The sequence below is a fragment of the Festucalex cinctus genome, chromosome 10 (assembly GCF_051991245.1).
Source record: "Festucalex cinctus isolate MCC-2025b chromosome 10, RoL_Fcin_1.0, whole genome shotgun sequence".
Classification (NCBI taxonomy): Eukaryota; Metazoa; Chordata; class Actinopteri; order Syngnathiformes; family Syngnathidae; genus Festucalex; species Festucalex cinctus.
In genome coordinates, this window is record NC_135420.1 from 29762014 (window position 1) to 29787066 (window position 25053).

A 25053-nucleotide genomic window follows, 5' to 3' on the forward strand; every position below is an offset into this window, starting at 1 on the left:
TCAATCAATCAATAAATATGGTGTTTTTAATTTGTTCAACATAAACAGAAGGACTTCAGACATTTTGCAGCTTAAATGTTTATTTAATTGGTTTATTTTTTATTAATTATTTTTATAATTAATGTTAATTATAAAATAACTCATTCTATATTGAATTGACATGAATAAATTATATGCTTCATGATGTTTAGTACAGGCGTATTTTTTTATTTGAAGAATGCTAACTGTAATTCAACAAACAATACCTCTGCCAAATCTAATATTGGGGTCTAAGAAACTGTGCGTTAAAAGACGGGGGGGTCTTCAAAGCAGCACATGCAGTCCACCTTTTATGATTGTTATTATTATTTGTAACTTTTTTTTCAAAAATAGTAAGCACAAACCCGCCTCTGGCTTTATACTAAGTGCCCACGCACGTATCGTCGATACAGGAGTCTGCTGGCGAGCAGCAAGATGGCCGCCCTGCGACTTCAACGGCTTGCACTGGCGTTGTTCGGGCTATCCAGTCATATATACAGGTCAGTGGGCGAGGTTGGCTTGGAACCGTTGAGACCCGAACTCAACGACGGCGAGTTTGCGATTAGCGCCGACAGGCTTTTCCCGCCTTTTGCGGCGGCTTGTCGGGAGGCAGAAAGGAAGGAAGGACGCGATTGGCTGACAAGGAAGCGAAGGAGAAGTCAGTCGGGCCCGGTGGTGGAGACGGACGCGTGGGCCCCCTCGCCGTAAAGCGTCCCTCCCGCGCCCCCTCCGCCGCCGTCGGGGTCGTCGCGTCCCGGCGAGGCCCCCCTGGCGCCGGTGGTGGTCTCGGGCGAGGCGCTGTGGGCGTGCTGGCCCGGGTGGTTCTTGCGCAGGTGCTGGTTGAGGATGGCCTGGAAGGGGAAGCTCTTGGCGCACAGGCGGCACGTGAAGGGCTTGTTGCCCGTGTGCTTGCGGATGTGGTACTCCAGCTGGTCCTTGCGCGTGTACTTCTTGCCGCACAGGCGGCAGGCGAAGGGCGTGATGCCCATGTGCAGGCGCATGTGGCGGTCCAGGCTGCCCTTCTGGTTGAACGACTTGCAGCAGTAGATGCAGGTCAGACGCGGGTTGTAGCGGAACCAGCGCTCGCCCACCGGGTCCCGGCCGTAGTCCTCGTACGCCGACGCCGTCGACGACGACTCCTCGCCCTGCACACAAACGCATTTCACAGTCGGCAATCCCGATTTTTCCCTTCGCTAGTGCAAGCAAGACTAATGGAGCCAACATGCTTCACTATTACATTTACAATTCGGTCATCATATAATTTCATGAATTCATTCAATATTACATTTAGATTACATTCATATAAATAATATTAATACGTTTACTTAATTTAATTTCAATGAACCAAATATTTAATCAACTATAAATATCATTCAATTATTATAAGATATGAATAATTATAACAATATCTTATATATAATATAATTCATAATTATAATTAAAATAATATAAATATAATGAGTTAATAGTAATATCAAATATATATAAAATTAATGTAATTAAATATTAATAAAAATAATCATTAAAAACTAAAACTAATGAAAAAAGAAAATGCTTTAAAAAAAAAAAAAAAAACTAACTGAAACTACATCTTCTGTTTACAAAACGAACTCTAATTCTAGCAAAAATGTCTTTTGTTTTAGTATTTGGTCATGAATTGGATGCATGAGCCTTTGGAGATGATTTGAAATGTGATTTTGATATGAACAAAAGTGATGTCATCTTGAAGCAAGCCAATAGAAAAGCACCTTCCCATGGTTTTGTTTGGTTTTAAATATTGCGCACAAGCAATACACATTTTCTGAAAAACTAAAACTAATACTGAAACTAACTAAAACTAAGTATTTATTAAATAACCAAAACTAATAAAAAAACTAACAGAAGCAGCCTGTAAACTAATTCAAGCTAACTCGATTTAAAAACACAAAACTCAAAACAAAATGAAAACGAGCTAAAATGCAAAATTCCAAAACTATCATAACCCTGCTCGGCGCCATCTTGTGGCATTTTAGTGCCAACAAATTCTGGAAAAGGCCAACGACAGGAAAAGTAGCGGTGTGCCGCCATCTTGTGGCGACTACAAAGCGGGCGTCGCGCGTGGATGCTGATGTCATGTGACGTGATTGCGTGTGGCGTCATGTGACCTGGCAGTTGGCAAGTCGCAGGTCTTCGCTTCTGCTGGGGGATTCGCTTTTGGCTCGTTGCGCGTCGGCCGCCACCGCCACGCTGCCCGCCGGACTCGACCTGACGCACACGCAAACACACAAACACGCACGCACGTCAACGCATTTGCAAATGTCGCCAGAGCGCCATCAGGACTCGCAATTTGGTGGAAAAGTTTGCGGGCGCGCCGGTTCATTTTGGAGACAAAAGGTGACGCCGTTTCAAAACGTCCACGCGGTGGAAGGACATCCCTCCTCCAGCCTCAAGGGGGCAGTGTTGCTGCCTCCACGAGCAGTCACTTACCTCCATAATCTGATCTTCAATTTTCAAACGTGAGTCGGCAAACAATTTGTCTCCCTGTCACCTGGAAGTTCTTCTTCTTCTTCTTCTTCTTCTACTACTGCCAACTCATTGGCTGCTGCTGCTGCAGCGGTGTCGAAGAAGAAAAGATTTGGAGTGGAAGGTCTTCCTGTCAAGGCAACATTTTGATGGAGGGAAACAAACATGGAATCAAGGGAGAGAGCTCCAGTGCCTCCTAGTGGACGGAGGAGGGATGACCTTTCCGCGCGCCAAACATCGTCTGTCAACTAAGTTGGTGCGCACGGTTGCTTGAAATGTTGCTGCCGCAAAGAATTGTGGGTCATCTCCTTTGCTGACGGTTGGTCAGAACGAAGACATTTGTCGGAATCGGTTTGCCCACAAATCGGAGACAGCAGACTTCTTTGCACTCAGGCTTACTGCGGGCTTCGCTTTGACGCCACAAACACACCGTAGGACTGGTGAGACAAACAAAATGGTGTACAATGAAATAAAGTTGGCTTCTTAAGAAAATATTGGAAAATACAAATAAAAGACGAGGTCGAGCTGCATCCGACGACTTCCTGCTTTGCTATGCTATGCTAGCGGAAAACAGGAAGTGACCTCATCGTGGCTCTAGAAGTTCAACGTTGAATTTACGTGCAAACTCATTATTATTGACTATAAAGTCCTAGAAATGACACAAAGATAATAGGAAAAGAAATGAAAAAAGACATGAACAATTGAACAACATGATATTAAACTTGCAACGACAATGAATGAAACAACAGCTCCTCCTACTGGCAAAGCCCAAAATGACAGCTTGACTTCAACTGTGACTGTGACGGACGGCGCTCACCTGTCGGCATCGCCGAGGCCGCTGGAGGGCCGCGGGCCGCCGGCGCCGGCGCTGGCCTCGGCGGCGGCCTCCCCGCCGTCGTCGGGCGGTCCCGAGCCGATCGGCCGCTCCGCCCGCTCCGTCTTGACGGCGGGCCCGTCGACGCCCTCGTCCGCCTCGCCGCCGCTCTCCACGTACCACTGGCCGGCCCGGTCCACGCGCAGGAGCGCTTCTCCGCGCCGGCGGGCCGGCGGGCTGAGCGCCGCCTCCTCCTCCTCCTCCTCCTCCTCCTCCTCTCCCCGGCCCGACGCCCCGACCGGCGCCTCCAGGTAGGGCTGAAAATCAACAGATCAATCGATTGCGCCGGCATTGAAAAAATCAGCTTGATAAGTTTGGCGGGCTCGCTAATTTTGTAAAGTCAATAAAATGTGAAATTTCAAAACATTTTTGAAATTGCAAATTAGGGCTCGCTAATTGGTGATTGTTTGTTTGGTGTTTACCATTTTACTTTTAACTTGAATTATAAAATATAAATGATGCTTTATATTTATATATATCATTTATACAATTTTATATTACCATAATATTTAAATATATATGATTTATAATTCAATAATTATATATCATACATAATTGTACATATCATTTATACAATTTATATTTATAACTTTATTTATAAATTATCTTTGTTGACTTGTCATTGCATTTGTCACTGTTGGCATTGTTGAATGGAAATACAAATTTGATCATCAAAAAGAATAAAAATAAAAAAGACAAATATAAATAATAATAATAAATACAAATACAATTATTAAAATAAGCAATAATAAGAATGAAAAAAAAATTAAATATTTGATCCCAGGGAAAAAAATTAATATATACATTTTTATATGCGGGTGAGAGCGGCGGGCGTACCTGAAGGCGACGGCGTCGCGGCGGCGGCGGCGCGGCGCCGTCGCGGTCCCGGCGCGCGACGGCGGGCTCGGCGTCGGCCAGGCTGATCTTGAGGTGGATGCCCTCCAGGACGCGCGTGCAGCGGTCGATCACCTCCTGCATCTGCAGGAAGCTGGCGGCCGTCAGGTAGCCGATGATGTCGCGCAGCTGCAGGCGCAGGCGGCCCGTGTAGCAGAAGGCCAGCAGCTGCTCGAAGACGGACGCGTTGCGGATCAGCGGCAGCGTCACCGTGCTCATCTGGCTCAGCGACATGTGGTCGCGGAAGTACGGCGAGCTGGCCGCCAGCACCGCCTTGTGCGCGCGGAAACTGCGGCCCTCCACGTGCACCACGATGTCGCACAGGCGCCCCTGCGCCCGCAGCTGGTTCAGGTGCGACAGCACCGAGTTGCTGAAGTCCGGCACGTCCACCAGGATGCTGCCCGAGCGCTCCATGGCCGCGACCGCGACCGCGGGAATGCTGAAGACAAACATCATCATCATCAGTCGAAAGACGGTTGAAAAATTCATTTGTAAAAAAAAGAATTCAATAACCACATTAAAGTGACAAAACATTCACTCTTTATGCTGAAAATGGCTCCAGTATCCCTTTAACGGAAAAAAATTCAAATCTCAATATTGGGGCTAATTTGCATGTTATTGAAATGCAGCTTCATGGTAAATAATAATAATAGCAAACCTAAGCTGGAAAATATGTTTTTAGACACATTGGACTCAATTACACAAACTTTGAAATTGCTGCACACTGACGAGATTTTACATATACACACATTATTATGCATTCATTCAAATATTGTATGTGGGCCTTTGTTTTATTGTTTTTGACTGATTCTATATGCATTTCTTTTGTCAAGTCAAGTCAAGTCGAGTCAAGTCAAGTTACTCACGATCTGGCGATTCCTGAGCGGATCCTTCCACGCCCTCCACGGCGATGGTCAGCTGCTGCGTGACGTCACAGACGAGGGCTCCCCGTCAGGTCCAGTGGGCGGAGGCTCCAGAAGCATCAGAACTTCCGTTCCGCTAACACAAGCTAGTAGCCGTCGGCGGACTCGCCGGAATCTCGACGTGGACCCGCGGACGGATTTTGCATCACCGGAGTGGGTTGGCTCGGCTCGGCTCGGCTCGGTTCGGTTCCGGCTTCGGCTTCTGCTCGGCTCGGCTCCTCGATCCCACTCGTGCTCCGGAGCCCCGGAGACGCTGGCGTCACTTTCAAGGCCCAACAAAAGAGTCTCGACTCGGCCTCCGATCCGCCGCTGCCATTCGGGTTCGGAATTCACGTTCGGTTCGGAGGCTCCGGGCGGACGAGGCGGCTGGTCGTCATCCTGCTCGCGGAGGGAGGAAGGAAGGAAGGAAGAAAGCGCGCGCGGGGCTTGCTGGGAGATGCAGTTGGTGCTCCGGGTGAAGTCCGTCCTACCGGCGCCTCGCGCACTACATCCCCCGGCGTGCATCTGGCGCACTGCCGCAATCTGCGCATGCGTGCGTCAGACAGCCCTGGAAATGATGCCAAAATAAAAGCTGCGTGTGTGCGTTCGTGTTTGTTTGCTATTTCGATTTGACTGTGAGCGTTAATGGCACTGACTCGCTCGCCGTACAGTGACAAGTGAAGGCGAAGCCACCGGTAGCCATCTTATGTTGCCACTCAAGTTGAATCCATTGATTTCTCCCTGGCGTTTTGACGTCATTTTCTTGCGTGGCATATTCTACTCCCCAAGATTGCTCTGCATCAGGGTCCAGCTGAGTCCTGACACAAAAACCTGTGTTCAGGAGCTTGAACGTGGAAAAACTTGAACGGCCGACTCCTGTCATGTTGATCATGTGACCACTAGGGGGCAGCCAGCAACCATTCATTGGCCCTTTCCTCCACCTGCGTCCATGTGACTGTGGTCCACATCGTCCTGGTCGACATAAACCTGATCCACAAATGATCTACACAATCCTGGTCTACATAGTTCAAGATTTTCGTCCACATGGCAGTTCAGAATATAAAACCGACCTGGTCCGGATCGATGAAGTGTGAGGAGCCACCAAGGTCAAACAAGGTGATTGCGTTTTTCCAATTGTTTTTATTAAGTGCTAACGAGGTTACATGAGACGACAGCAGGTTACCATGGCAACACTCCAACGACGTCACACAAGGAAGTGGGAAAAGTTGAAGGTGGTTAACAAGAAAAAGTCGAATGACATCAAAGATCGGCTGCAAGCACGTCGACCAAAATGGTTGACAAAATGACGAGTTCGGTTGTTTCTTCTTGACACAACAACAAGAAAATGATGAGAGACAATGAACAAAGGCTGAGAAACAAGTGAGAAAATGTTTTTGAAAAGACGACAAACTGAAAACGGCCACTCGAATTTGACGTGCTTTGAAAAATGGCCGCTTTCGATAAGCGCCGATACTCGCTTACGAGCTCGTCTCTGTTTTGGAGGGGACCTCCAACAAAACAAATCAAATCAAATAGCCACCAGGGGGTGCTACAATTGCGCAAATGGAAATCAACCTAACTTGAACACGTGCAGCTTTTAATATCGTGAGATGTTAACCACGATATATTGTGGCGGTTTTAATATTGCAATATCACGATATTGCCATTATCGTTACATCCCTAATATATATATATATATATATACACATGACATTAACATGAGTAGCCATGGGTCCGTTTTAAAAATAATAATGGGACGCTGTGACTTGTACTAAGAAGAATGCAAACAGAAGAATGTTAACTTATTGAAATTCAACATGGTGCACAATTCCTTCTGTACTAAATTATTCCAAAATAAGAGATTGTCTTCAATGGGGGTGTTATCTTTTGCAATTTTACAATTATTTACAATTATTTTGCTCATGTCAGAATCGGATAGTGACCAAAGTAGGTTGAAAGGGTTAACGTTGCAAAAAGTCCGAGACTTTTCAGAAGGCAAAAAGTGGGCGTGAACTCACTCGCCGGGCGGGGCGGGATAGCAGAAACGGAAGCGGCGCCGGTTTCAGGAAGGGGACTGCGGAGACGGGGGGCCGTCCCGGCGCGAGGAGGTCTCGGAACGGTTCCAGCGGCTGAACTCGGCGGAAGCGGAAGCGGACGCGGAAGCGGAGCCGGCGCAGAGCAGCGTGCGCAGGAAGGCGCGCCGCATCTCGCCGCTGGTCAGCGTGTAGATGAGCGGGTTGGTGGCCGAGTTGAGCACGGCCAGCGCCAGGAACCACTCGGCCCGGTAGAGCACGGCGCAGCCGTGCGCGCGGCAGCCGGCGTCCAGCAGCAGCAGCACGAAGAGCGGCGACCAGCAGGCGATGAAGCAGCCCAGCACCGCCACCACCGTCCGCAGCAGCGCCATGGAGCGCTCGTTTGCCACGCCGGCCGGCGCCTGGCGGCCGCGCCGGCGCACCAGCGCGTAGATGCGCGCGTACAGCGCCACCACGGCCGTGAGGATGACGCTGAAGACGCTGGTGCAGAACAGGATGTAGGTCTTGTGGTAGAGCGGCAGCACGGTGGAGCAGCGCTCCAGACGCCCGATGCAGTTCCAGCCCAGCAGGGGCAGAGCGCCCAGCAGGGCCGCCACCATCCACACGGCGCTCAGCAGCGGGAAGACGCGGCCGGCCCCGGCCCAGGCCCCGCCCACGCCCACGCCCCTCACCTTCATCCTCAGCATGGTCAGGTGGCGCTCGACGGCGACGGCCAGCAGGCTGAAGACGGACGCGGCCAGCGCCACGAACATGGAGCCCTCGCGCACGAACCACTGCGTGGGCGTCAGCCGGTACGTGTTGGCGCCCGACAGCAGGATGTTGGCGGCGTACACGGCGCCCGCCAGCAGGTCCGACAGCGCCAGGTTGCCCAGGAAGTAGAACATGGGCTTGTGGAACTTCTTGGTGCGCCAGATGGTGGCCAGGACCAGCACGTTCTCCACCACGATCAGGACGCACACGGCCAGGAAGAGCGCCGAGTCGGCCTTCAGCGACGCCGACGCCGACGCCGACGCCGACGCCGCGTCCGGCCCGGACCCGCCCCGAGGTCGCAGCTTGCCCGTGTAGTTGTAGTGCCTGGCGATCAGGTCCGAGTCGTGGGCGGGCTCCGACATGGCCCCGCCCCGCTTCACGGCGACCGATGGACGCGGGCCTTCACCTCCTCGTCATCATCCTGATCCGAAAAGAAGAAAAACAAATATTGACGAGATATCCAAAAGCAAAAAAAAAGTCCAACTCGGGAGAAACATTTAGCTCTTGTCCCCCCCCCAAACAAGCAACAAAAAAGTTGCGCGTGATGACGTCACACAGCAAGCAAACTTTGAAAGTCATGCGTAAGAAAAGATGAAATTGTGCTTTTTTTTCCTTTTTTTTACCTTCACTCGGCGCTCGCGGACAGAAAACACCAAACAGCCTCGCCGCTCCGCTTGAACACGCACGCGCGCAGCAGGCGCGCGCACGCATGAATGGGGTCGGAGGAGGGGTCGCCCCAGTGACGTCAGTCTTCTTTCTCCGTTGCACTTGTTTCTTCACATCAAATCGGAGACTTGGTTTCATCTTCGTCATGTCACATTTCTGACAAAAGATGAACTGAATTTGTCATTTCCAATTCAAAATGTATTGAAGTCATGAACGATAAGATGACTTTGTTGGTTTTTCGACATGCCTGAAGTCCAAAAGGAGCTGATGCTAAGCTAGGCTAAGCTCAACAGGCAAATTTTGTCTTCGTACTTCTGTGAGAAGCAACAATCGTAAAATACGTTTCTACAATTCCATATGTGGTTTCTTACTGGTCTGCTTTTGCTGATGGGGAAAATGTTTTGCCATATAAATATCTTTGAACAACAAATAAAGTGATGGAAATTTCTTTGAAAATAATACATGGATATGATATTGTCATCTTCTTGGGTTCAGGAAAGACATTTTGTGCTCATTCTGTGAAATGTCCCCTGAAATGTTTGGCATTGTTATTGATCATATTGTCTCTAATTTTCTGGAAAAATGTATTGTTTGGTTTCTGTAATGATGAATACAGTGACCAAAACAAAAAAATGTTTATGATTAACTTGATCATTATTTTTGGAAAAATCTCATATATCCAAAGTTGTCATTCAAGAACTTTGTTTTTAGTTTTTGAATTGGAAACCAAACAATACATTCATACAATATTGAGAGCTACAAACAAGAAAGTGATGACAATTGTGCCTTTATGCTCTTTTTTCATCTTTTTTGTTTTCATTTGTTTTGTTTGTCTCTTTGTATTTAGAACGTGTTTGTGAAGTGTTTTCAAGTGCCTTGTATAACTTGTTGAAAATGATACAATAAAGTTCAAAACCAAAACAGCTAAGCTAGGCTAGCACGTGACGTGAGCGAAGGGTGAGCATGTCCTCCTTTGGGGCTGGGGGCATTGTTGCAAACAAAAGGGCCTCTCCTGAGGCCGCATAGCTCAGCGTCACCATGGCAACCGCCGCTCAAGTGCACCAGAAAGTTTCTGGCAGGAAAGGAGACTGCAACAAGTCCTGAGTTCGGCTTCAGGGTCTTTTGCAGTCCATTAAAAAAAAGAAAAAGAAAAAGAGAGCTTTGTATATGTGCATGTGTGAGGAGTTATGCTGGTTGCCATGGCAGCAATGAGGTTTCCTGGAGGGCAGGGGGTGTGGTCACATTGCAGGTAGGTCACATGACTCGGAACAAGTTTGACTGGAGGATGCTGACCGTGTTTGGGTGATGATTTATTGTCACGTTCACCTGCCCGGGATGTTCGGTCCGGTCCAGCCGAGGATGAGTGCCACTAAGGGGGAGGAGTCAAGGGGGGTCCTCTTTGCATTCAAGGGCACTCATTAGAATGCACAGCGCCTAAACTGGCCCCCTTTTTGTCAGCCTCAAAGAGGGATTGGGGGTGGAGTAGTGGGTGGGGGGGGCTCCCCATCTCCCCATCTCCCGATCTCCCAATGTGATATCGTTGGGTGGAAAAACACGTACACGTGCACGTGGGAATTGACGTGCAGTGTAAAAAGAGTTCAAGTCGGCCACTTTGCTTCGCTGACGCTCAACAAAAGCGCATGAAATGACGGAAAACAAAACAAAAACCACATCAAGCGCTTGCCACTTCAAGTGTGTGCGTGCCTGCGCGTGCACATTGCCCAAGCAGTCACGCGGACGAGCGAGAGGAGAGAGAATTGTTCTCACCGCTCGCCATCATTCACAGCCAGCAGGCTTTGAGGGGCCGTCACCATGGCAACAGCCATGGTGGACTCCACAAAATCAAGCTTGTCCACTTCACGCTTCTTGCATGACACATTTTCGTTTGGTCGCCATTCTGCAAAAAAAAATACAAAATAAAATAACTACATCAGAGCCTGGTAGTGATCCATTATCAGGTACATGATAGTTTGCTGATGAGCTTCAGGTGCGATGAGGCAGAGAAACATCCAAAACCAAGTTTGAAGTTAACGCTACTGGTGGAAAGAAAGCATTACATTGCGGAAATGTTTGGAACTGTTAATAAATAAAATTATGACAAAGGGAAGTGGGAATAACATTTCACAAGTGATAAAGCAAGGGCTATTATTTAACAAAAAAAAAAAAAAGTCAACCTCGGTGGAGAATTGAGCAATTTCGTTCACTTCAATGTTGCCTCATTGTCTTTGATGGCAAGTCGCCCCTCCCAATATGGCCGCCAAGGAGGCACGTCGGTCAGCCAGCCAAACGTTTTCATGTGTCTGCTGTAAAGGTAGACAAAGTGTCGCGAAACGAGAACGCTTGACGGCAACGCAAATCAAGCAGGAACTCGGATTTTGGTCAACACGTGAAGACGCAACCGAATAAGAACCGGAAGAGGGGCACGAGCTGGTGCGCTGCTTTTCGTGTCACTCGTCCCCGTCCCCGTCCCGGGCCCGGCGAGATGCTGTACCTGGTCGGTCTGGGCCTCGGAGACGCCGCCGACATCACCGTCAAAGGCTTGCAGGTGGTCCGCAAATGTTCGCGCGTCTACTTGGAGGCCTACACGTCCATGTTGACTGTGGGCAAGGAAGCTCTGGTCAGTCGCTCCTCGCTCCTTCTCTCGCCGCGCACACACAAACAACAACAACAGAAAACACGTGACACGGAGGCGAAACAAGTCCAACGTCACAGCAGTCGCCGGCTGCTCGTCAACTTCCCAAGTTGATATGGAATCGAACGCAGTGGATATTTTGCCGGCCGGCGCAAACTGCAGCTGTCTTGCCGTGAATCGCGCGACAAACACGAGTACACATTCTGCGACAGCCAATAATTGCAGGTTCGATCGCTTAACTGGGTTCCGGCTACAAACTCGGCTTTGCACCATTTATTTTTTTAACATCAGCCGAGTTATGGCTGGGCACGTGATGCCGGTAACAGGCAGCTCATCTTCGGTGGCAAAACAGGAGACGGGAGAAGTCAGACGCAGAAGGAGGTTGAAGCCGGGCAGGCGATTGACCAATCAGAGGCGTTCACGGCAAAATAGCGCGAGCAGGACACTTGGCGTCATGTTGAGGCAACTATCGATCAACGAAACGTTTGAATTGCCGAGAGAGACTCCAAATGGTGGAACATGTTGGATTGCAAGTCGACGGATTATCTTGACATTTGCGCACTTGCAAATGTTCGCTTTGACTTTGCAAAACAATCGTCAACATTTCGGCCCATTTTCTGCCAAAGTCCTGAATTTCCTTCTGCACTTTTGCTTTTTGATGGAAATGAATTTGAAAAGGATTCTGGAGCGTTTGTAGATTCGTCAGCTCGTTTGATGTTTTTTGTTAGCATGCTCAGCGTGCGTTTGCGGTTTGTGACGTCAGGAGGAGTTTTACGGGAAGGAGCTGATCGTGGCCGAGCGCGATCTGGTGGAGCAGGAAGCCGACCAGATCCTGACGGACGCCAAGGAGACGGACGTGGCCTTCCTGGTGGTGGGCGACCCCTTCGGGTGGGTGGGGGACCGACCGCCGTCCGTTTGTCCATCCGTCTGAACGCGGACGTTCTTGGCACTCGCGCCTCCTTTTTTCCTTTTTCTTTTTGCCGAGCAGGGCGACCACTCATAGCGACCTGGTCCTGCGGGCCGTGCGTGCCGGGATCCCGTACCAGGTGGTCCACAACGCGTCCGTCCTCAACGCGGTGGGCTGCTGCGGCCTGCAGGTGGGTCACGGCCGGATCGGAACCTGCGAACCGCTCCGGTCCAGGAGGAAGCCCGGAAAACACAAATTGTGGCAACCGCCGACGGTCCGGTCCGGTCCGGTCCGCTCGGTGAGCTTCCAACTTCCAGGAAGTGACATCATCATGTCCACGTGTGTGCGTCAGCTGTACAACTTTGGCGAGACGGTGTCGGTGGTGTTCTGGACCGACGCGTGGAGACCCGAAAGCTTCTACGACAAAATCCTGCAGAACCGAGCGGCCGGCCTGCACACGCTCTGCTTGCTGGGTAAGCCCCGCCCACTGCGCCGACACGCCTGACGCTCGTGACCTCCGCCAGGGTCGACTGCGTGCGGTAGCAGCTGTTAGCATTAGCATGTTAGCACCCGCCTACGCGCCAGCGCGAGCCGTTGAAGTCGCAGGGCGGCCATCTTGCTCCTCCCACCTCGCCAGCAGACGACTGGATCAACTCAACGTTGTACATGCACACGAGACGTAAACAGATCAGAGGAAGTTCCAAGGTCGCGACGGGGTGGGTCACTTTTTTTTTTGAACACGTTAATAAAAAATAAGTGGACGGGATGTGCTGCTTTTTCTTTTATCTTGAAGTTCCTTTGAGCCCAATATTAGATTTGGCAAAGGAATCTTTGGTTCAATCACACTTCAAATTCTTTGATGAAACAAAAATATACTGTACACGTTTCTTCCGGTACTAAACATCATTAATTAAGCATCGGATTTCGACATGGATTGAAGGCAAGTTGCAAAATGTCCACGTTTAACAAATTTCAAAGATGATAAATGATGCTGGTTGGACTCAGCAGCGTTTGAAACGTTGTCCAATTTGGATCGTGTAAACGTTTCGGATCGTTTCTTGGGAGGAGCAATATGGCCGCCTCACGACCTCACAAGTCTTGGCCTAGCGGCTATCCAGTCATTTATATGGATCAGTGCGTGTTGCCCACTCATGCGACTCCACTAAGGAGGAATCAAACGCACGATATTTCACAGTCAAGTAATCAGATTACATTCTGAATAAATAAATAAATAATCATTTGATGGGATGGCAACAATGAAAGTTTTTTGTTTTTTTTGCAGACCTGAAAGTGAAGGAGCAATCGGTGGAGAACCTGATGAGGTAATGCAAGCGATGAGGTGGAATGACGGACGGACGGACGGACGGACCGACTTGCTTTTTGTCTTCCAGAGGCAAAAAGATGTACGAACCTCCGCGCTTCATGACGGCGGCGCAGGCGGCCAGCCAGCTGCTGGAAATCGTCCGGCGGCGGCGCCAGCGCGGCGACCAGCCCGGTGAGTGACGCCCGCCTCCACTCCACTCGACTCCGCCTCCCGGCGCCTCGCCAACCGAGCGATGGCGTGCACGCAGGCCTGACGGAGGACACGCTGTGCGTGGGCGTGGCCAGGCTGGGCGCCGCCGACCAGGTGATGCGGACGGCCACGTTGGCGCGGATGACCTCGTGCGACCTGGGCGCGCCCCTCCACTCGCTGGTGGTCGCCGGCAAGCTCCACCCCCTGGAGGCGGACATGTTGCGACTCCACGCGCAAGACGACGACGACGACGACGTCCTGACGCTCATCCGACATCTTGACGGATCCGAACGTGCCCACGTGGGATTGACGCTTCCCAATCTTCAGGCTTGCACACGCCATTGATTGATTAATTGATTGATTGGTTGTGATCCATCCATAAAAACATTGATCAGGCATCAGTGTCGTTTGTGAAAATTGGAATGGAAACAAAAGTTTTGTCATCAGCGAACCTTCAAAATCGTCTTTCGCCCTCAAACACGCAACGGGACAATTTTGTGCATCAACGTTTTTGTTTTTTTTGTTTTTTTACTTTTAGCGAGCCTCCATATATATATATTTTTTTTTTGCATGTTGGCATCTGTTTGAGCTCCTCGCAGAAAAACTGCGCCAACAAAATCGGCCTCCATTTTGACATGTGTTGTGCGTTGCAGGCACGGCCAGAAAAGTCACCTTTGACCCCAAAAGTTTTGAAAGCTCGCATCTTTTCCCCGTCAAACGCATCTCATCAAATTTGGAGGTCATGCTGTTTTTTTTTTGTTTTTTTTAATGGGTATTAATATGAACGAATGTCATATTTCATGAAATGTTAGTTTGTGAAATGTTCAAATTTCTCGTTTTCGGGCCTCCAACATCTCTTCAGTGATTTTGGTCTTTCTGCTCCAAAAGATTTTTGTTGACGTTCGCAAACGAAAACTTGTTCAACAATCAAAAGGTTCTCACCTGCCATGATGATGATGATGATGATGATGATGATGACCTCATCCTCTCATCTCGTGCCGCTCTTTCAAGGTTGTTGCTCACATGCATCATGGGAATTGTAGTGTATAGACATCAAACAGGAAGTGACAGTGACTTCCTGTTTCCGTCATCCTACAACGCAACGATGTCATCAATCAAACGTTGACCTCAAGTCATTTTTTGTTTATTACTGTCGAGGCGAGACTGGTCACATGGTTTGGCACGCGCACACGCGCACACACGCACAAGCAATCAACTGGCAGCGCTTTGTCAGTGGGCGGGGCCATGATGAATCACAAAGGCACTTTCCCACAAATCCCTGCTCTGAGGGGGGGGCGGGCTGTTTGGTGGGCGGGGTTGGTCACAGTGGGCCCCTCCCCCCCAAAAAGGTCCCGCCGTGACCCCCGAGACGAGAGGTCGCCGCCGCGGACTGCGATTGGTCCCAGAGTCCGGAGGGGGAGGAGCCTCTACATGGCGGCCATGTCGATTTGCACGTAGAGTTGCCGAACGCCGACCTGCGCACATCACAAAAGTTAACAGCAGGGGGCGCCACAACGACATCGATCTCTTTTTGCGACTGATGACGATTTGCACACGACGAAAACCAAACAAAACAAAAAAAAGAAAATGGCCGAAAACGAAAGGTGACTTCAATCTGCTTCTTGACTGCAAGCAAAAGTTACAGTCGGCTATCGGCACCACACGATGCTTATTTGAAGGTGTCGAGCGTTCACGAAGGACACGATAGCGGCCACAAAATCACATTTTGGCCAGTGTCAGCGTTTGCCTTCAATTTCAGCAGCCAAAAGTCGACATTTGATCCCAAACGAATTTGATAACTTCATTCTTTTTGGATAGAATTCATAGCAGGAGTGTGAGCGCATTTCCATACGGCGATAAATCACGATTCGTCGTCTCCATCTGCCCATGCGAGTTTGAGGATATTTGCAGTTCAGATGCAGCTGCTGCAACAGCTGCATTGGTGACCACGTATGGAGAAATGACTTGGCGGGCCACTAGGGGGCGCAGCTCAGAAGAAATGGACGCAAGTCTTCAGACTCATCAGCTCTCATTTTGTTATGAGCCATCCATTTTCTTGAGCACTCGGTCGTGGGGGGGTTGCTGGAGCCTATCCCATCTGGCTCTGGGCAGTAGGCGGCGACGCCCTCAACTGGTTGCCAGCCAATTGCAGACAAACAACCTTTATAATGTTTGGATTTATGGATCATTTATTTATTATTATTCTTTGATGATTAGTTTTATGATAGATGATGGTGGACTGAATTTATGACCTGAGCGATCATCATATTGTGAGATGATCCTTGTATTGCATATGGGAATTAATACCTTAAAAAAAAAAAATTTTTGTCCCTCTTGCTGTCGACTGATGATGACATCACCTGTGCTGAGGAAGTCACTAATGACCAATCCTGGTTTTCTGGCTTTGGTGAGCAAACTGAGCCACGATTGGTCGTTCGCGACTTCCCCAGCACAGGTGATGTCATCATCAGTGGACAGCTCGTGGAAAAATGACTTTTGAAAGGTCCGAGTCGTACATGACGAATAATCAAGTTCTGAAATGGATTGTGGGGAAAATGTGAACTTTTGCCTGCTGCAAATCAAATGCGGGCGTTTGAGGTCGGATGGCCCGCCCGTCCCGGACATCCGCCCGAGCGCACCTGCGTGAAGATGTTGTGCGTCTGGCTGAGGATCCATCGCGCGTCGGCGTCGGGGGCCACCGTCACTTTGAGGGTCCCCACGTGCACGTCGCTGCACAGCGTCCAGAAGTGCGGCTGCTGCACGTTGTACACGCCCTCCAGCTGCTGCACCTGCGGGGGGCGCTAGCGTAAACCAAGGCGAAGGCGACGATGACGACGACCACCACGACGACGACGTACCCGCTGGTAGCACTCGGGCAGGTGAGCTTCCAGGGCCGGCGGCGTTCTCTGCATCAGGATGCCGATGGACTCTCGCAGCAACGGGACCACGCTGACCGGGAACAAAAACGGGCAAAAAAACACGTCAAAATGGCCGCCGAGCGCTTGACGTGCACCCAAAACGTCGCCTTTGCCCTTCATTTGGGCTCCGCCTCCTTTTCCACGCCACCATTTGACTCGATCGCTTCCAATTGACTTTTGTCGGACGACGTCGGCAACCTGATCCCGCGTCCTCACCTGACTCCGATGAGGACGGCGATGAGCATGGAGCAGACGGGATCGGCGATCATCAGCTGGTAGTTCTGCATCAGGACGGCCGAAACGATCACGCCAACGCTGCCCAACGTGTCCGCCATGATGTGCAGCAGCACGCCTGAGCGCACAATCGCCACGTCAGCCGCGGAATGGCGTCGCCGTGGCAACCGCATCGACTTCCGCTCAGCTCACCTTGAAGGATCTGCTTACTGGAACCCGGACGCCGATCGTCTGTCCACAACAACACGTCATCAACGTCGATCGCGTCGCGTCACGTGTGATGTCATCGTCACGTTACGTCATCGTCATGTTACGTCATCGTCACGACACGTCATGTGACCTCACCTTCGAGATCTTGGTGACTGTGTCCGCCGTGGTGGGTGTGGCCTTCGTGCCCGTGGTGGGTGTGGCCTCCATCATGGGCGTGGCCGTGGTGGGCGTGGCCGGCGGTGCCATTAAACAGCGAATGGCTGTGTCCGTGACCTGAAGTGGGCGGAGACAACGGACGAGGGATGAAAAACATGCCGCATGTCTTGAAGTGCTTGTTGAAGAAAAAACATTTTCACTTTTCCCTGTGGAAAAACAAACAAGTTCTTTTTCATTGGTTGTAATGAGCCTCAAAAATAATCATAATAATCCTAATTGAACTCTTGGCCGTCAACTTGAGATGAAAACGTCACACCAAACATTCCGTGTCACTATTTGGCTATTTTGTTACCTTGTTCTCCGTGCGAGTGGGCGTGTCCTCCGTGCTGGAAGACAAAAATTCCCACCAGGTTGACGAGCAGGCCGGCCACCGACACGGGCAGAAGACGCTCGTGATGAACGTCGGGCGGCTCCAGGGCCCGCTGCGCACACACGCACACGCGCACACCTGATACCTGTTCCCATTTGACACGCACGCACGCACGTTTTACCTCGACGGCTTCGGAGAAGATGAAGAACGCGGTGAAGATGAGGAAGAGGCCGTTGACGAAGCCGCCGATCACCTCCGCTCGGACGTACCTGGCACGGCACACGCGCGCCGTTAATGAGCCCGCCCCCACCCGGCCGTCTGTGATGTCATCGGCCCCGCCTCACCCGTAAGAGAAGCTGTCGTTAGAGCGCCACCTGGAGACGACGGAGGCCGCCAGACCCGCCAGCAGCGCCGTGCAGTCGAAGAACATGTGGAACGAGTCCGAGATCAGACCCAGGCTGAACCAACGAGCGAGCGAGCGCACAAAAACATCCAAACGTCAATCGAGCGAGCCAAACAGGAAAAAAAAAAGAACAAATTCGACAAAAATCGGCAAATCAACATTCAGCATCGAAAACGCTAATTCCGGAATGCAAAACGTTGCATTCGGAGTTCCGCAGGGATGGAAACTGGGCCACCTTTTCGTGAGAGCAAATTCATCAAATCCCTTTTTGCATTTTGTTTGTGTCACACAAAGATATCGATTATCTGGGAAAGCTTTTGGATCAGCAACTTCAAATACTTTAAATGCAATCAATGAGTCAAACGAACGATATCGTTTTCTGTGCGAATAAGCATAAATACAGATATGAACAGAAATATTCCGAAATTTAAATTTCGAGGAATTTCTATCGATCGACTTGAAAACGCATATAAATGAGTTGACCCAAAAATGAGCACAACTTGGTGGTTTATTTTTTTCCCAACCTGGTTTGAAGTGTGCAAAAAGAAAGCGCAAGACAGTTTGTGGACGTCGGCCACTTCCTGCTCGTGCGTCACTTCCTGTTATGGAGCCGGCAGGCGCCAGCAAACACAGACGTGGCACACGCGCGAGCACATGTGACGCAAGCATGTGGCCCCTCCCCCTCGCCACATCTGCCGCTTACCTGTTGCTCCAGATGCCGTAGCTGAGCTCCACGAAGGCGAAGGAAAGGTTCAAGCACAAAAAGAAAAACAAATTTCTCGACGTTTTGTCCGCCAAAATGGACCTAAAACAAAACACACACAACAAAATGTTTCCGCTCCTCGTGCAAAGCAGCGACTTTTTGCTTTGTTTGCTTTGTTTGTTTTTCTTTTCGCTTTTCGCCTTCGCTTCCTCGTCGTCGTGTTAGCTTTAGCATGCTTAGCACCGGCGGCCGTTTGCTCGCTTACCGGATCCATCCTGACAGCTTGAGCAGCAAACTGAACTTGGCAGGTTTGTACTCGTCGTCCTTGATGGATAAAGGCAACATAATGATGTCTCGCGCGCGTGCGCACTCACTCACTCACTCGCTCACTCGCGCGCGCGCACCAAAACACGAGATGCTCGCACAGCTGGCCACGTCGAGCGAGCGACGCTTCCGCTCGCCTGCATTTCACAACAAAAGCACGAGGAAGACACTTCCGGCCAGCCGATTGCTTGTTGTCAACAGCAGAGGGCGCTGCGGGACACCTTTAGCGGCGTGCGCGCGCATGTGACGCCTATTCCACAGGTAGGCGGATACGAATGATTGACACGTGGGCGCGTTTCCGTCGAAGATTCAAGTCGGGTTTCCATGGCAACCTGGCAACACCTGGAAAAAGAGCTTTTTCATCTCGACGGGACTATCCTGGCTAAATAAAAAATCGAAAAAAAAGTAACACGGCAATAAAGAAATCAATCACACGATCTGGTCTTCCCGCTGTCAAGTGAACACAAGAAGATCCCGCCAACTCACTTGACTCCGCCCACCTCCGCACCGCTGACTCATCGAACGTCGTCGGTCGACGGCAACGCAACAACGGCAACAAAAACCAAATCATCTTGTGAGGGCACGTGGGGGCGTGTCCATGAGTCCAATCGTTTCTACACATTCTGGTGCCGTTTGGCTCTTTTTGTTGGACAGACAAACACAAGTTTGGATCCGTGGGCGGCCATTTTGTCACTGGCTGTCCACTCACTCAAGATGACGTCACGGTTGTCCTGATTGGTTGTTTGCTGAGCAAGCGTGATGTCACTTCCAGGCGAACAACATGGCCGCCCGCCGCCTGACACGGATCCAAACTTGGCAGAGGTGATTTTCATCCAAACGGCGTCTCGGGGCCAGCGAGCGACGATCGCGTCCGCTCAAGCGCCAGTTGAGACGTCGACGCTGACGTCGAAGCGGCCGAGACGGCGAACGCGCGTGACAAAGTGTCGAACGTGACAAAGTGTCGAAGGCCGCGCTGACGTTGGCGACTTTGACTCCGTCGTTTGTTCCGGCGGGCAGGAAACGCCAGCGTTCGAAAACGCTGACGTGAAGCACAATCATTGTTTAGCGGCGCACGCGAAGGTCGCAGGTCGTCCGCGGGAACAAAAACAAACCCAAAAAAAACGGGAGCTGCTTTCACGCTCGTCTTCGCCACGTGAATCTCAAGCTGAAGACTCGCGTTGCCACGGTGACGCTGGCGCCAAAGCACCAATTGGTTGGCGCTCCGCCGGCCAACGGGGGAGGAGCTTCCAGACGGTTGCCGGAGAAACGCCAGCTTCAAGTTGGACGGCCACTTTTTGTCTTTATTACAAAATAAACACAAACAATTGGTGACAATTCGTTTGTTTCCATTTTGTCAGAATCGGACTCGGCAGTTGGGGGGGACAAAAAAACAAAAGCAAAACCGATTGGACCGGATGGCGTTTGTCAAGCAGAGTCACAACAAATGTTTTGATCAGTAGCAATCGAATCCCAACATAACGTTTTGCACTTGCTTCCTTTTCATTTCGTTTTCAAGGTTCGATATTGACATTTCAAATTCAATCATCCGCATTTTCTTTTCCCGATCTTCATTTTAGATCGAAAACAATAACAATTATAAGCGTCAATAACGATACTGAAAGTCTGATCCATTTTTCATTTGTCATATCAGCCAGCAGTCGATTGAAATCATTGATTCCAGATATGAAAATATAGAAGACATACCATCAAAATTTGTCATGTTTTATGATTAACGACGATATGTTTGGAATATTGAAATGAATCGTATCAAAGCGAAATCGTACACAACTGAAAGAAATCGAATTGCAATCGCGATACGGATGGAATCGGCCTCACGTCCCCGGGCGGGATCCGGCGAGGATCCGGCGAGGATCCGGCGACGCTCACGCGGTTGCGGCGTCGCTGAGCGGGCGACGATCGGACGGCGGCGCCAGCCGGTACGATCCTTTCTTTCGGGACCTTCGCAAGTAGTCGGCCACGAGGACGGCGACGGCCAAGCCGCCGGCGCCGACGGCGGCCGGGAGCAGGACGGCGCCGAGGACGGGAAGCGTCTCGCCGTCCGACTCTGCAAAACAAACGAAACCAAACGTTGCTCAACTTGCGCCGGCCCAAACGGCAATTTGCGCTTTGCGGAAGCGGCACCCGTGACGCTCAAGAGGAAGTGTCGGACGTGGAAGCCCGCCACGTTGCTGGCGTTGACGCGGTAAACGCCGGAATGACGCGCGCTCACGTCCAGCAGTCGGAAGACGCCGTCGGACGCGCGGCGCCGCGTCCCGTCCGACGCTTTCTCCAGGACGAAGTCCGGCGGCGGGAAGCCGTCGCTCTGGCACGTCACCGTCACGTTGTGGCCCGCCCGCACCGTCGCCGACGGCAACAGCGTCACGCTCGTCGCCGTGGGAGGGGCTACGGCAAAAACAAAAAAAACAAAAAAAGTTAGCGTTGTGATGGCGGGAGAAATCGCTGATCTATAAACATGACGGGACCGCCGATAGGCCGAGACTTTTGAGGCTGCGAGGCGGCCATATTGCTCCTCCCATGATGAAAAAATTGTGAGTATCCTGCCAACAAAGTGCTGCATACGTCTCATCTGTACATGGCGGTGAAAAGGGAAAGTGGAAAGAGGCGTTAGCGCGTTAGCACGTTAGCGCTCTCACCCGCCACCGTCAGCTTTCGCGTGACGTGTTGCGTTCCGAAGGCGTTGGTGGCGTCGCAACGGTAGCGGGCCGAATCCTCCGGCCTCACCGACAGGCTGAAGGTCAGCCGGGGGGCGGAGTCGGACCGACACAGCTCCGCCCCTTGTCGACTCAGCAGCAGCTTTGGGGGCGGGTCTCCGGCGGCGCGGCAGGTGAAGGTGACGCGTTGGCCTTCCGCCACCTGCTGACTGGGACTCACCTGCAGCGACGTGTTGACGGGCGCCGCTGACGCCGCCAAAACAAACAAACAAACAAACAAACAAACAAACAAACGACATCGTCACCACGCCCGACGTGACAAAAATTGGACGCTTTCGTTCCAAAATATTTTCAGCAACACAAAAATTGAAAAAAGACATTTTGGTTGCGCAACCGTCAGAAAGTCCTTTGGGTGACCTCTGACCTGCGGCTGCGCGCGTCTCACCGTGGAGTCGCACGCGGACGACCTTGCTGTGCGTTCCCCGGCGGTTGCGAGCCTCGCAGCGGAAGTCGCCCGCCTGCGCCGCCAGCGTCAGCTCCTCGCCCTGACCTTTGACCTGCGGCGGCCCGCCGCCCTCCGGCGTGAAGGTCCAGGTGAGCAGCGGCGCCGGGTTGCCCGACGCCGAGCACCGCAGGACCAGCGACGATCCCGGCGCCGCCGATACCGGCTCCGACAGCGACGTCACGGCGGGGGCGACTGGCGGACGGAAAAAACCCAAAACGACATCGTCGTCATCAAACATCACCTTCATCCTCATCATCATCATCATCATCACTTACAGGCGACGTCGAGGCGCGCGACCGTCTGCCGGCGGCGTTCCGAGGGGTCGAGCTGGCGCAGGTCCAGGGTGGCCCTGCAGGTGAGATTGTCTCCGGACTCCGCCCTCCCGGGCGTGAAGGTGTAAGCCGATTGGACGGAGGCGGCCCCGGCCTCTCCCGCCACGCTGCGCACCACCTGACCTCCTCTCAGCCAATCCAGAGTCAGCATCTCGGCGGGGTAAAGGTCGCGCACCCGGCACGTCCACGTGGCCTCCTCGCCTTCGCCCACGGGGTCGTGACCTCCGATCTCGGGGTCCCGCGGGAAAGCTGAACGATGACGAAAGACGCGGCGTCACCGACGGGCGCCGCCGATCCGTATACAGGACCGGATGGCCCGCAGGCGAGACGCCAGGCTGCCATCCGTCCGGTCGTATGTACGGGTCGACGTCCGAGCCCACAGATTTTGGAAGGGAGGAGCCAATCGGTGGCCAGCCGGCGTCGTTTGCGTACTGACCGTAAACGCGGATGTCGGTTTTGGCGTGCTTGCGCTGCCCCCCGCAGGTGACCTGGCACAGCAGCGGGCCTTCGTGCATCATCTCCACGGGGTCAAAGGTGAGCAGCGACAGGCGGTCGCGCGTGCGCACGCCAGCGCCCAGCGGCCGGTCGCCGAGCGGCGTCCAGGCGATGACGGGCGCCGCGGGGCAATCGCGCACGTCGCACGACAGCTGCGCGCGCTCGCCCAACTTCAGCAGCGACTCGCCGGCGGGCGAAATGTTCACCTGCACGCCGGCCGCCGCCAGCGCACCTGCCGCCACGCACGCACGCACGCACACGGGAGAAGAGCGTCAGGATTCGCCCCTTTTCTTGGCTCCGCCCCCACTCCGGGCCGTCCGACTTTCTGGGAGCTTGTCGGACGGCGCAATTCAAACCCGAGCAAAATGTCTCTGACGCCCTTTTCACACTGCACTCGTGCAAGCAGAAAGAGTCGGCCATATTTGGACGTTGATTTGCATCTTTCGTCGTTCCAAAAAATGAAGCCTCGACTTCAGTTAAGAAATCAAAATGCGTTTTGAAAATTCCATTTGATGCTAAACTGCATAAACACTTCAAAAAAACATTTGGAAATAATATAAACATTTTCCACATTTCCATGTGGAGGGAAGAAAATGTTTTGCTTGCAAATGTTGCAGTGTGACGTCATCATCATGCGTCGTCTGCGATCTGCTGCTGAAAGTCAAACTTCAAACAAACCCGCTTCAAACGTTTCAGCGCAAAAAACAAACAAAAAAACAAACAAACAAACAAAAATGTGTTGGTTTGTTCTAATGTCGTTTTTGTTGTTTGAACGTTTTGGGACAATTTTGTCCGTTTGAAAAGATGAACGTCAGTCGTTTTTGTTGAAATGAGACGTAATTTGCCAATGATTGCTTGCTGGCGGATGACGTCAGTCTCGGCCATGCAAGCCCATTCAAAACATTAAAAAAAACAAAAAGAAAAAAACATGATAGGAAAGAGCATGAAAGTTTGCTGTCAAGTATAAGGAGGCCCCATGCAAAATATCACAAAATATGTTCAAATCGGTTCAAGGACACGTCAAAGCAGCAGGAGTTGTTTGTTTTTTTTTTTTTGTTTTTTTTGTCGCGGATGAAGCCAGCCATCATCTCAAAAATCATTTTGCATCAAGGGACAATCACTCATTTCCTCCCTCACTGTCACTATAACTACACGCACATGGAAATATATATATTTATTTTTTTTAAATTAATATGTGTGGGTGCGAGCAAATTTGCTCACCTATCCGGAACCCGAATTGTGGAAGAACGTGAACGGAGACCGGAATGCGAAAATTTAGGCTCACCTGAGAGCAAAAAGCAGGCGAGAGGAAGCCTCGTCGTCATCACGCTCATTCGCTCATTCGCTCATTCGCTCATTCGCTCATTCGCTCATTCGCTCATTCGCTCATTCGCTCATTCGCTCATTCGCTGCTGGTGAAAAGTGAAGCGGAGGTCCGAGCTCGTTCGCGGCTTTTGTGCTGGCTCGTCAGCGGGTCCGCGCAAGAAAGAGCGCGCGCATCCTCCGGCCGGCGGCGCCCCCCGCTGGCCGCCACAGGAACTGCACCGCGCTTGATTGACTCAACGCGACAACAAAGACTCATCAGCGATCGCCACGAGTACGACAACAAACTTTCACCGTCTTCGCGTGATTTGGAGGACAAAAAGTCCTCACGGTTGCTTTGCGGCACTTGGAGGCGGGGCTTAACGAGGGGGTGGACCCAAACCAAAGTTAGTTTGGAGGCTTCAGACAAGCAACATTCAACCAAATAAAACCAAAAGCCATCTGAAAGATGACAATTGATATGAAAAAAATGCTGCTTACGTTTAAGATTGGATCCAAATTTCCCTCGTCAGATTTGGTCCCGTCCAAATTTCAAACCCTAATGAGTAAAAACAGTTTTTTGCACAGTGCAGCAGTGGAACCATTTCTTAAATTCACGTTTTTTGTCATTTATTTTTGGATTTGACGTTTGAAATGTTATCTTCGTCCATTCTTGGCGAAAACAGGCTCCTTGAACCACGGAAGCACATCGGGCGTGTTGAAAATGGGGGAGTCGAC

General features: G+C 51.2%; 5 protein-coding genes across 10 annotated transcripts; 1 reads left to right on the forward strand and 4 right to left on the reverse strand.

Moving 5' to 3' along the window:
- Nucleotides 1-534: 534 nt before the first annotated feature.
- zbtb37 (zinc finger and BTB domain containing 37) lies at nt 535-5304 on the reverse strand. The gene is made up of 5 exons (XM_077534184.1): nt 5155-5304; nt 4232-4727; nt 3338-3651; nt 2163-2262; nt 535-1163 (listed from the first exon to the last, which is right to left on the reverse strand). Exons 2-5 carry the CDS (start codon nt 4700-4702, stop codon nt 678-680), a joined length of 1371 nt encoding a protein of 456 aa, XP_077390310.1. The 5' UTR covers nt 4703-4727; nt 5155-5304; the 3' UTR covers nt 535-677.
- On the forward strand, nt 5260-14087 carry dph5 (diphthamide biosynthesis 5). 2 transcript variants are annotated; one of them, XM_077534197.1, is made up of 7 exons: nt 5260-6306; nt 12035-12159; nt 12260-12368; nt 12531-12651; nt 13461-13500; nt 13570-13673; nt 13750-14087. In XM_077534197.1, the coding sequence occupies exons 1-7, from the start codon at nt 6235-6237 to the stop codon at nt 14034-14036; spliced, it is 858 nt and encodes a 285-aa protein (XP_077390323.1). In that variant the 5' UTR covers nt 5260-6234; the 3' UTR covers nt 14037-14087. The 2 variants fall into 2 exon arrangements, with proteins under 2 accessions (XP_077390323.1, XP_077390322.1); XM_077534196.1 differs by lacking the exon at nt 5260-6306 and adding an exon at nt 10953-11256.
- On the reverse strand, nt 6311-10536 carry s1pr1 (sphingosine-1-phosphate receptor 1). Of its 2 annotated transcripts, XM_077534188.1 has the most exons (3): nt 10407-10536; nt 8597-8795; nt 6311-8394 (listed from the first exon to the last, which is right to left on the reverse strand). In XM_077534188.1, the coding sequence occupies exon 3, from the start codon at nt 8333-8335 to the stop codon at nt 7253-7255; it is 1083 nt and encodes a 360-aa protein (XP_077390314.1). In that variant the 5' UTR covers nt 8336-8394; nt 8597-8795; nt 10407-10536; the 3' UTR covers nt 6311-7252. The 2 variants fall into 2 exon arrangements, with proteins under 2 accessions (XP_077390314.1, XP_077390315.1); XM_077534189.1 differs by lacking the exon at nt 10407-10536 and having other exon boundaries at nt 8597-8810.
- Nucleotides 14088-14819: 732 nt separating the features above from the next.
- Nucleotides 14820-20480, reverse strand: slc30a7 (solute carrier family 30 member 7). 2 transcript variants are annotated; one of them, XM_077534187.1, is made up of 11 exons: nt 18951-20480; nt 18686-18787; nt 17924-17953; nt 17761-17848; nt 17562-17691; nt 17189-17326; nt 17036-17074; nt 16826-16961; nt 16550-16640; nt 16331-16480; nt 14820-15166 (listed from the first exon to the last, which is right to left on the reverse strand). In XM_077534187.1, exons 1-11 carry the CDS (start codon nt 19028-19030, stop codon nt 15119-15121), a joined length of 1032 nt encoding a protein of 343 aa, XP_077390313.1. In that variant the 5' UTR covers nt 19031-20480; the 3' UTR covers nt 14820-15118. The 2 variants fall into 2 exon arrangements, with proteins under 2 accessions (XP_077390313.1, XP_077390312.1); XM_077534186.1 differs by having other exon boundaries at nt 17924-18037.
- A 151-nt stretch (nt 20481-20631) lies between these two features.
- Nucleotides 20632-24598, reverse strand: vcam1b (vascular cell adhesion molecule 1b). 3 transcript variants are annotated; one of them, XM_077534179.1, is made up of 8 exons: nt 24299-24598; nt 22955-23245; nt 22462-22767; nt 22347-22378; nt 22127-22283; nt 21664-21927; nt 21152-21412; nt 20632-21074 (listed from the first exon to the last, which is right to left on the reverse strand). In XM_077534179.1, the coding sequence occupies exons 1-8, from the start codon at nt 24345-24347 to the stop codon at nt 20893-20895; spliced, it is 1542 nt and encodes a 513-aa protein (XP_077390305.1). In that variant the 5' UTR covers nt 24348-24598; the 3' UTR covers nt 20632-20892. The 3 variants fall into 3 exon arrangements, with proteins under 3 accessions (XP_077390305.1, XP_077390304.1, XP_077390303.1); XM_077534178.1 differs by having other exon boundaries at nt 22127-22378; nt 24299-24340; nt 24397-24597; XM_077534177.1 differs by having other exon boundaries at nt 22127-22378; nt 24299-24596.
- Nucleotides 24599-25053: the final 455 nt, after the last annotated feature.